The 11,680-nt window shown below is 41.9% G+C and overlaps 2 protein-coding genes across 5 annotated transcripts in view; one reads left to right on the forward strand and one right to left on the reverse strand.

Annotated features, from left to right (window-relative positions):
* LOC109832135 (ankyrin repeat-containing protein ITN1-like) overlaps positions 1–8,997 on the forward strand; it is a 9,135-nt gene extending 138 nt beyond the window's left edge. The window contains exons 2-4 of the mRNA XM_020399572.1: positions 74–720; positions 6,837–7,363; positions 8,347–8,997. Coding sequence (XP_020255161.1) covers positions 123–720; positions 6,837–7,363; positions 8,347–8,898 — 1,677 coding nt within the window. The 5' untranslated portion in view covers positions 74–122 and the 3' untranslated portion in view covers positions 8,899–8,997. The remainder of the gene's footprint in view (positions 1–73; positions 721–6,836; positions 7,364–8,346) is intronic.
* Positions 9,259–11,118, reverse strand: LOC109833296. 4 transcript variants are annotated; one of them, XM_020400905.1, is made up of 2 exons: positions 10,508–11,118; positions 9,259–9,624 (listed from the first exon to the last, which is right to left on the reverse strand). In XM_020400905.1, the coding sequence occupies exon 1, from the start codon at positions 11,075–11,077 to the stop codon at positions 10,508–10,510; it is 570 nt and encodes a 189-aa protein (XP_020256494.1). In that variant the 5' UTR covers positions 11,078–11,118; the 3' UTR covers positions 9,259–9,624. The 4 variants fall into 4 exon arrangements, with proteins under 4 accessions (XP_020256494.1, XP_020256495.1, XP_020256496.1 ...); XM_020400906.1 differs by having other exon boundaries at positions 9,259–9,654; XM_020400907.1 differs by having other exon boundaries at positions 9,259–9,669.

The raw sequence follows: 11,680 nt of genomic DNA on the forward strand, positions 1-11,680 counted from the left end.
CTCTTGTTAAAGAATATTATAGATTTGAGTAGTGAAATTAAAATCCATAATACAAGAAAAATCTCGCGTACAGGTACTTCATTCTTCTGCTCTTTGATCTTTGAAATCAAATCAAACATATCATGGATCCCACATTATACAAAGCAGCAACACAAGGCAACATTCACATCTTACAGCAGCTCATCCAAGAAGACCCAACAGTCCTAAACTCAGTAACTCCTCAAGACAACACAGCACTCCACATCGCTGCAAGGCTCGGTCACAAACTCATCGCTGAGAAAATCCTAGATCATGGCGAAACACTGCTCATAATGAAAAACATCGACGAGGACACTCCCTTGCACGTTGCATCAAGAACCGGCAACTTGGAAATCGCCGCATTGCTAATTGACTACGCTCAGAATTGGCCTACTGACGTCGAGCATGGGGAGCCAGGGCCTTTGAGGATGACTAACAAGTGGAATAACACGCCGTTGCATGAGGCAGTGACGAATGGTTATGTTGAGATTTCAATGAAGCTGTTGAGTGCTGACCCGAGTGTTGGGCATATGATGAATAAAAAGAGAGAGACACCGTTGCATATTGCAGCAAGGGAGGGGCTGGAGAAGGTTGTTGAGGAGATATTGAATCATCCGTGGGCTGAAACGCAAGAGGAGGAGGAGCCGCCACTGGAAGGGACCGGATCGCCGCTGCATCAAGCTGTTATTGGTGGTCATTGTGGTGAGTCAATTCCGAAGAGTTTACGAAAGAAAAATGATAGAGGCACACCCTCAACCACATCTCCAACCACACCCCCCCTCTCATTTGCTACAGTACACCGGGCCCCACATGAGATTTTAAAATTTTAAAATCCCACGTGGGACCCGGTGCACTGTAGCAAATGAGAGGGGGTGTGGTTGGAGATGTGGTTGGGGGTGTGCCTCTAGTGTCACCCTTTACGAAAATATCTTGAGCTTTTTTTATATTAGCCCCCTAGGCCATTACTATTTTGAGATTAGTTATGCTATGAGGTTCCTCAATTCTTAAATTATTTCTAAATTATAATCCTTCAAGTCTTATTGAAATTGCTCTTAGATCCCCTCAATTCACATAATTGTTTCAAATTAATCCCTCCAATCCAGCGGTTGAATTAGCAATTGGAGGGATAAACTTGCAACAACTTATAAGCACTTGGGGACATAATAGTAATTTCAATGATGTAAGGGACTGATTTGAAAACGTGAATGGTGTGTTTGGATGGGGGTTAGAGTCTTAGAGAAGGGTAGGGGAAGTTAACATTTACAAAACCTTTATTTTTTTTAATTTTATTTTATTTTTTGAGGGGGTTAAAGTATGGAAGGAAATGTAAATTTTGGGAAGATTTCCTCTCCCACAGTTTGGGCAGTAGAGAATGTAAAATGAACGCTGTAAATTTTAAGAACATAAAGAGACAATTTTACCCCTGTCATTTATTAGTTTGACAAAATATTTTCATGTGTAAGGTGTAACTTTACATATATTTACTTCACTTCCCTCCCTTTAGTAAAACTCCCAAACAAGATAAATTAAATTTGCTTTCATTCCTCGATCTTGCTAAACTCTCAAATGACATTTTATCTTTTATTTTCTCTCCTTCTCTAGCTTTCCTTTCCATTACTTAACTTCCATTTCCTTCCCGTAGTCAACTCCCAAACAAAGCAGAAACGTTTTCAAGTGACTAGATTAAAAAAACGAACAATTTTCAAAACAGCCCCATTTCATTTTTTTTTATTTTTAAAATCGACCTATTTTTTTTTATTTACCAAAACCGACCCGTTTCTTGCCATGTCAGCCTAATCACTCTCCTAAACAGTCGGGGTTGTCAACTCCGACTATTTAGGAGGGTGTTAAACCCCAATTAATTAGAAGCCTTAAATCCTAAAATTTTATGTCCTAAATAGTCGGGATTGGCAACTCCGACTGTATAGGAGGGTGATTAGGCTGACGTGGCAAAAAACGGGTCAGTTTTGATAAATAAAAAAAATGGGTCGATTTAAAAAAAAATAAGGTTGTTTTGAAAAATTGTTCTTAAAAAACCCCTAAAAAGGAAATCTCCCAATCAGATGTAAGATTTTGTAACCAGGTATCACAGAATGAACAAATATTCATATTCAAACGACAAAAGATCGTTAACTAAGTCAAAAGTCAAACCAAGCAATAAAACTTCACTCGGGCTCCATGTCAGTGTCTTCCTCTTCTCTATGGCGATTATCAGTACGTAGTAGTACCATGAGTGTGTGAAATAAGCTTATATCCTCTAATAGTCCTGCTGATACACATCTCTGTTCCTTTTCGAGAAGTGATTTGGACCAACGAGAAATAATTGTTAGTTTTGGGGGTGGATTCAAACCTCCGACGGCGGAGGAGCTCCGACGAGCTCCGACGAAGCTCGAAGCCCAGGCGAGGTTGTCGACGACCTGACGCAGGCGAAGTCGACGGAGAACCCCCAGGCGAACGCTGACCTGACCTTGGCGTTTTGGCAGCTCGAGCTCTGCGTTCGCCTCCCCCTTTCAGCTCTGCGTTCGTGCGAAGATGGCGTCGAAGCAACTCTGCGTTCGTGCGAAGCTGGCGTCGAAGTCGTCGCTGGCGACAGGCTGTCGCCAGCTCATCCATCAACTCCGCCTATAAAAGAAAACCCCAGCCTAGGGTTTTTCGCTGCTGAACTTCCCCCCCCTTTCTCCGATTTCTTCTCTTTGGCAGCGGCGGTGAACTGCCCTAAATCGCTGCTGCGATTTTGTGTGATTTATCCCAACTTCAACAGTGTTTGAGGGGATTAAAGAAGAGAGAGAAATAGAGATTTAAAGAGGGGTTTTAGTTGTGGCTTCAACAGTGTTTGAGGGGATTAAAGAAGAGAGAGAAATAGAGATTTAAAGAGGGGTTTTAGTTGTGGGGTATTTATTCTCAAGTGAGAATTGAAAGGGTTCATACCCTTTGATTATTAACACTGTAGCTACAGTGTTTATTTGAGAAATCTCAGTTTTGAGATCTGCTCCTAAATTGTAATTTCTTGTTTGATTAATAAGAAATTATCTGTGTGACTCCCGAGGACGTAGGCAGTTGCCGAACCTCGTTAAAACTTGGTGTACTGTTCTCTATTCTGCGTTTCCGTTGCATTAGAGATTTCGGCGTTAAATTCCCAACAACTGGTATCAGAGCGTGAAACGATCTAGAACAAGTCAGATTCAAGTGGGAGCCATGGTTACAGATGAGGCAAAAATGAGACTTGAGAAATTTGATGGAACAGATTTCGGATTCTGGGAAATGCAGATAGAGGATTATCTATATCAGAAAAATCTGTATCAACCACTATCAGGGAAGAAGCCATATTCTATGAAGGCAGATGAGTGGAACCTTCTAGATAGACAAGCCCTTGGAGTTATCAGATTGACGTTGACTCGCAATGTTGCGTTCAACATAGCGAAGGAGAAGACCACGGCGGGTCTTATGGCAGCACTCTCAAACATGTATGAGAAGCCATCAGCCGCGAACAAAGTTCATTTGATGCGGCGGTTATTCAATCTGAAAATGGCGGAAGGCGCGTCAGTAGCACAACACCTCAATGAACTCAACACAGTTCAGTTGAGATTGAGTTTGATGAAGAAGTTCGGGCGTTGATATTGTTGTCTTCCCTACCAGAGAGTTGGAACGCTACAGTCACAGCTGTGAGTAGCTCGTCGGGAAACAATAAGTTGAAGTTCGACGACGTTCGTGATTTGGTTCTCAGTGAGGAGATCCGACGGAGAGAAACGGGTGAAGCTACAACCTCTTCAGTATTGCATACAGAGTCAAGAGGTAGAAATTCAACCAGAGGAAACGGACGAGGAAAATCAAACTACAGAGGTAGATCAAAGGACAGGAGGTCCAAATCAAGGAATCCAAGCAACAGCTCGAAGGCTATCGAGTGTTGGAATTGTGGAAAGACCGGGCATTACAAGAATCAGTGCAAGAGCGCACAGAAGGAGAAGGAAGCGAAGGCAGAGGTGAATGTCACCTCCACTTCAGGAGGAGACGACGCATTGATATGCTCTTTGGAGAGCAAGGAGGAATCTTGGGTGTTAGATTCAGGAGCGTCGTTCCATGCTACCTCTCAGAAAGAATTCTTCGAAAAGTATAACCCCGAAAATCTTGGATACGTATATCTTGGTGATGATCAACCATGTGCTATTGTGGGCAAAGGCGTGGTGAAAATTAAGTTGAACGGGTCAGTATGGGAGCTGAAGGATGTCAGGCATATTCCCGACCTGAGAAAGAATTTAATATCCGTAGGCCAGTTGGCTGGCGAAGGATACACCACAACCTTCCATGGAGATGATTGGAAGATCTCAAAGGGCGCAATGACGATTGCCCGAGGCAAGAAGACTGGTACCCTGTATATGACAGCAGGTGCACGTTGTTCGATCTCAGTTGCAGCAAGCAATGAGACTTCAAAGCTGTGGCACCAGAGACTCGGTCATATGAGTGAAAAGGGGATGAAAATCATGCACACAAAGGGGAAACTCCCAGGACTGCAGTCAGTGGAGATGGATATGTGTGAAGAATGTATACTTGGAAAGCAGAAGAGAGTCAGCTTTCAGACAAGTGGCAGAACCCCCAGGAAGCAGAAGCTAGAGCTCGTTCACTCAGATGTTTGGGGACCAACCACCACTGCGTCGATTGGTGGGAAACACTACTTCGTGACTTTTATCGATGATCACACTCGGAAAGTATGGGTCTACTTTCTGAAACATAAGTCAGAAGTGTTTGAGGCTTTCAGAAGATGGAAAGCCATGGTCGAGAATGAGACCGGTCTGAGAATAAAGAAGCTCAGGACCGACAATGGCGGTGAGTATGAAGACACCGGATTCAAGAAGTTCTGCTACGAGCACGGGATCAGAATGGAGAGAACCGTGCCCGGCACGCCTCAGCAAAATGGTGTAGCTGAGCGAATGAACCGAACGTTGACAGAGAGAGCCAGAAGCATTCGAGTACAATCAGGCCTACCGAAGCAGTTCTGGGCAGAAGCGGTCAACACAGCAGCTTACTTGATCAACCGAGGTCCATCGGTTCCATTGGAGCACAGAATACCAGAGGAGGTATGGTGCGGAAAGGAGGTAAAACTCTCACATCTAAAAGTTTTCGGTTGTGTAGCTTACGTGCATATTAGTGATCAAGGCAGGAATAAGCTTGATCCCAAGTCAAAGAAATGCACTTTCATCGGCTATGGTGAAGATGAGTTCGGCTACCGCATTTGGGACAACGAAAACAAGAAGGTGATCCGGAGCAGAGATGTGATATTCAACGAGAAGGTGATGTACAAGGACATGCACAAGACAGATGACTCAGAGAGCGAGTCAATATTTGTAGATGCAGATGATGTCCCGAGTAACCTCTCGGAAGAACCCAATGCAGAGGGTCCTCAGCAAGAAGAGCCTGTTGGACAAGATGGTGCGCAGGAGCCCGACGCACCAGCTCCGATATTAAGAAGATCTTCTCGTCCTCCTGTACCCAACAGGAGATACATGAACTATCTGTTGTTGACAGATGGTGGGGAGCCTGAAAGCTTTGATGAAGCTTGTCAGTGTGGAGATGCGAGCAAGTGGGAGCTTGCAATGAAAGATGAGATGAAGTCTCTCATATCAAACCAGACGTGGGAACTAGCTGAGTTGCCCACGGGTAAGAAGGCACTCCACAACAAATGGGTGTACCGGGTGAAAGAGGAGCAGGATGGTTCCAGAAGATATAAAGCCCGGCTAGTTGTCAAAGGTTTCCAGCAGAAGGAAGGAATTGACTACACCGATATTTTCGCTCCCGTGGTGAAGCTAAATACTATCAGGACCGTGATGAGTATTGTAGCAATTGAAGATCTTCATCTCGAGCAGTTAGACGTGAAGACGGCGTTTCTTCACGGAGATCTAGAAGAGGAGATATACATGCACCAGCCAGAAGGTTTCTCAGAAGAAAAGAAGAAAAAGAACCTGGTGTGCAGACTCAAGAAGAGCTTGTATGGCCTGAAACAAGCCCCAAGACAGTGGTACAAGAAGTTTGACGGCTTCATGCACAAGGAAGGTTTCCAGAAGTGCAACGCCGACCACTGGTGCGAAGCTGGCGTCGAAGCGAACGCTGGCGACAGGCTGTCGCCAGCTCATCCATCAACTCCGCCTATAAAAGAAAACCCCAGCCTAGGGTTTTTCGCTGCTGAACTTCCCCCTTTCTCCGATTTCTTCTCTTTGGCGGCGGCGGTGAACTGCCCTAAATCGCTGCTGCGATTTTGTATGATTTATCCCAGCTTCAACAGTGTTTGAGGGGATTAAAGAAGAGAGAGAAATAGAGATTTAAAGAGGGGTTTTAGTTGTGGGGTATTTATTCTCAAGTGAGAATTGAAAGGGTTCATACCCTTTGATTATTAACACTGTAGCTACAGTGTTTATTTGAGAAATCTCAGTTTTGAGATCTGCTCCTAAATTGTAATTTCTTGTTTGATTAATAAGAAATTATCTGTGTGGCTCCCGAGGACGTAGGCAGTTACCGAACCTCGTTAAAACTTGGTGTACTGTTCTCTATTCTGCGTTTCCGTTGCATTAGAGATTTCGGCGTTAAATTCCCAACAATAATTGATACAACAATACAGTACATTAATAAATCTGATGTTCATACTAACTTTCCTTTATGAATATATACTTGCAAATATCAATACTAAGTCTGTTAGTTGTCATTCTCTTTTAGCTCTCCTAATATATGCAATTTATGAATTTGGTTTTAATAATTATGTAGCTGATATAATACTCAGAAACCCAGAAACCCAAAACCATGTTAACGTAGAAGATTCTTTGATCCTACAGCCATTGTGAGGATGCTGCTGGAAAAAAGAAGCGGCCTCATCAAACTCATCGACAAATCTGGTAACAATGCCCTTCACTATGCAGCGAAGAAGGACAACGGCAAAATGACAGAAATCTTACTAGAAAAAGAGCCTTCGTTGGCTTACCTTAGAAACTTCGATGGTCAATCTTCACTCCACGTCGCTGCAAAACATAATTCAACATCTACCATCGGAGAGATATTAAGGCAGTGTCCCGATGCAGCAGAGCAAGTAGACGATACAGGCAAAAATGCTCTTCATATTGCGGTCGTGAGTAGGACTGTCGGAGCACTGAAGTGTTTGTTGAAAAATATAAATTTGGCGGAGGTTATAAACCAGGCTGATAACAATGGGAATACTCCTCTGCATCTGGCTGCACAGAAATCTAGGATACAGTCGACTCTTCTGTTGTTGAAGGATAATAGAGTTGATCCCTGCATTTTGAATAATGATGGGAAAACCGCACGAGGAGTCGTTGAATCGTTAGAGGAGATGGACATGTATGAGGTACAAGACTCTGAACCTGATGCATTTCATGCTTAATTGAAGGTAGTGTCAAAAATTATTCATATATAGTTGGTCTCAGAAATGGCATGAATTGTTTTGAATGTTGCCGTACTGCCTTTCTGGATCATTTTATGATGACTTGAGCTTCTGATCACATTAGTTTTTGTGGCTTGAGCTTTTGGTTGAAGTGGCTATTTAACAAAAGATAGATTGTTGGGAATCAGTAGGGTCTCGATGATTTCTTTAGAAATAGACCAAGAATTGGTCTAGTGCAAAAGGTAGAATGGAGAATCTAAGAGGGTCAGCATCAATTCCTTTCTTGAGAACCATACTTAAATAGTGTTCTACCCATACAATGTAATTCTCAATTCTTTTTGAGGTTTCATCTCAATTTCTCCCATCTTAACTAAATTAGGTAACTTTTTAAATAACAAAAACCAATATGTTTGGGCGTTTTTCACTTGACCCCAACAGAAGTTTGAAAGATTCACTTACGAGACCACAGATAAGTTTCATCGAAAAACCCCCAAAACAAAAACCATTAGATTTGACTTGTCACGTGCAAATAATATGTTCTTAAAAGACAAGTGCATTACTTTTAAGAAAATCCTTCGTATCATCTTTCATATTTTCGCCCTAAAATCTTTTTTTTTTTCCCTCACTTCTTTCTCCTTCTCTGTGCTCATGTTCGCTCCCAGGTCTGATCTACCAATCTCCACAAATTATTTTTGGTGATTTCGTCCTTTAAAACTCTAAATTGATGTTTATTTTATGTAACACCATCATGTGGGTTAAGTGAAAGAAATTAAATTATCTGGGGGTTTTCTATAGGTTTCCTAACCTTATTGGTGGTTAAGTGATTTTTTTTCAAACTTTTTTTGGGGTTAAGTGAAATACAACAAAACTTATTGGGGGTTTTATGAAACTTAACCTTCGATTTATGGCAACCCTTGAACTTGGAACTGACACAAATACACAACCAGATGTACATTTTGGAGTCACTGAAGAAGAGCGAAGAACGCAAATGCAAGAAACACCATCTACTATCAGACATGGCCACTGCTGGAAAATCATTCAAGAAGAAGATGTCCACCGCAGACGAACATTTCAAATCTTGTGTCGGAACCTACACATTAGTGGCCGCCTTAATCGCAACAGTCACTTTCGCTGCCACCTTCACAATGCCCGGAGGCTACAGCCAAGAGCACGGATATGCATTGCTAGCAAAGCATGCGGCGTTCAAAGTCTTTGTGATTTCCAATACTATTGCAATGTGCAGCTCTCTTATTGTTGTCTTTTGCTTCATTTGGGCATGGAAGGATCCGCTGAGGTTCAAGTTCAAGCAATTGATTTGGGGACATAGGCTCCTTGTGATTGCAAGCTTGGCGATGATTGTTGCGTTGATGACTGCAGTTTATGTGGTGGTGGATACTCAGTGTAAATGGGTAGCAGTTGTTGTGTGTTTGATTTGTTGCGGTGCACCTTTTGTGCTTTGGGCTATATTAGGTCATGATATATTGTTTATTCCAGTCTAATTGTTAATATTGGGTTCTCGAGAGTTCAATGCGTATTTGATGTAGAAGAAATTTGTGATGTATAAGTCGATATTTATCGTGCTATGAAAATTAATGAAGATTATACTCTGGGCCCTTATTTTAGGGTGCTATGCAGCGTACATATTATTTTCCTATTCAATTTAAGGGAGCTTTGCTCTGCACCTTCCCTGCCATAAAAAAAGAAAGAAAGCTTTTTTTTTTCTTCGAGACTTGTAATCTCATCAAAGTCTATCATGATGTAGGCAGGTCGCCACCAGGAAAATGAAGGAACATAAACTGTGCAAATAGTTGCTAACATCTTCAAAATAGTATGTTTGTCTAGATGTCCATAGCTCAATCTTCATACAACTCTAGCACAAGTCATTTATAAAAGTCCTTTACAATTCTGTCAAACTTAAAGAATTTTGACTCACACACTGCGATAGAAAAAGTGTAACATTGTATTTTCCTGTGTACCTCTCGATATCAAGCTATTACAACATAAACACTCCTACCAGCTCTGCTCTTTTATTGACAATAAGATGCAATGAGGCTCTTTTTCCCTAAAAGAAATTTCATTTACCTCTTGCTTATTGAATACCAAGAAGCAGAAACTTGGTCTCAATGAGCACCTTCTACGATTTTCCTCCTGCTAATGCTAATATCCTTCTCAATCTGAACTGCTGCCAGAATCAGAATAGTCTCATTCTAACCAAGCTTGAATGCCTGCAGCACATTGGAATGTGAATCTATTTCCTGAGAGGAGAAAATCTTTACATGAATGTAGATTGTCATTAATCTTTGACACTCTCATCTTTCAAAAGCAACAATACGCTTCCTCCTCCTCCAGTATAGTATTAGTTCTCAAATAAAATTCCGAAAATTTCTGACCAGATTGTAGAAGCCTTCAGAGATATAGGTTTACAATGATCGTTCTGCTCTATGAAACCATTCAGTTATAGAAAAAGACCTTTCTGCTTGACCATTCAGCTATTAGACAACCTTTCTTCTTAAAGGAAGCTAAGTAGAAAGAAATTAATGATTTTTACATGAATTTTATCCCGAAAGGGTCTCAACAAAATAAAAGTTTGATTTGTCAAAAATTTGTTAACTAAACAGATAGTAGGCTCATCCGTTACTCCACACTAAAACAGTAATCATAATTTCATTGTGTATTTGGTTACAAATAGTTGAAATAACAAATGCGTCAACAAAATCAAGTAGTTCCAACTCCTCCTATTGGAGCGTTCCACAATATGAACACGGCTATAATTTTCCTACTTTTAGCCTATTTTGCTTTTGCATCAACTTCCTCTCGTTGTAACATAATCAAATCAAATATGTGCACCCAAATTTGGACATAGTCAGATCAAGGCGAGGCTCCAAGCCTCCAACTACGGCTTGAGTCTTTATTTATTGTCATGGGAATATTCCATTCGGCGTTCCACCGTGTCTTATGTATTACTTTTATCAAAATTCAATAACTAGAGCACACACACAGATAAAAATTAAGAGAGATAAAAGAACAGGGGAAAATTAAAAAAAAAATGCAACTTTTAACACACACAGATAAAAAAAGAAAAATAAACATGCAATGCGTAATACATACTCAAAACGACAACGCGACGAGTATAGCCTGCCGACACCTCGCCTTAGCAACCTCGACCCGCTCCTTCACCGTCTCCTCCTTCACCGCCGCCTTCACCATCTCAAAATCCATCTCCATCAGCTTCAAAACCCTATACAACTCCGTCAGCATCCTCTCCTCAACCTCGCCTCCCTCCCTCAAAACCTCCGCCTCCTCCCTTGCTCTCTCCGCCACAATGTACCCAACTTTAGCGAGCAGCTCCTTCGATCCGTACTCGCGGCCCATCAAAGATTCCAGCTTTTCCAAGAAATCGGCGATCTGCCACCCTTTGGGCTTCTCGTGCTTTATCTCTTTGGTGCGTTTCCAGCCTATTTCGAAGTTTGGGGGTTCGGGTTTTTCGAGGGCGGAGCCTTGGCGGGATTCCTTGAGGAGGGAGAGCTTCTTACGGGTTTCGATATCGGATGTGGATGCGGATCCGTTTTCGGGGTTTGGGTTTGGGTTTTGGGAGCATTTGAGGATGGTGGTGGTGGGTTTTTGGCGGGAGAGGGGCGTTGGAGGAGGGAGGATGAAGCGCAGAGAGGAGGAAGCCATTGGAGACAGTTTGGGATATTTTCGAGTTTCGGTGAGGGGAGGGGAGGATAAGGGAAGTGGGTTGGGCTTTCAATGGGCTAACATATTAATAGACCGGATTGTTCAGGAAATTGTAAAACATGGGCTATGTTTTTATCCATCCCTCGTGAACCAAGAACGTCCTTTTTTTTCTTATAATATATTATTTCCCAAATTTTCAAGTGTTTTGGAATTAGTCTGTCTTCATATTTGAAATTAATCCCCAACTATCGTAACTATCTGATTATTCCTTCTAGTTAGCAGGTGTTTCAAAGATTTATGCGTCTAATTCTAAAATACGAGCATTTAGGTGACTAATTCTGAGACACTTATGGCCTGTTTGGATGGAGGGTAGAGAGGGGGATGGGAAGAGAAATATAATTTTAACCTTATTTGGGAGTTGCATTTAGGAGGTTAGAGGAGGGGAATTTGTGCCAAAACGTTACACCCCAAATTTGGGGGGTAATGAAGGGGAAGGGAATGAAAGGGAACTCATTCCCCTTCAAGGATTTGGGGACTACTTTTAAATATCAAGATTTGAGGGACTAATATCAAAAAATGTAATATTTGGGGGACAATATAAAA

Source organism: Asparagus officinalis, chromosome 3, assembly GCF_001876935.1.
Source record: "Asparagus officinalis chromosome 3, Aspof.V1, whole genome shotgun sequence".
NCBI classification, from domain to species: Eukaryota; Viridiplantae; Streptophyta; class Magnoliopsida; order Asparagales; family Asparagaceae; genus Asparagus; species Asparagus officinalis.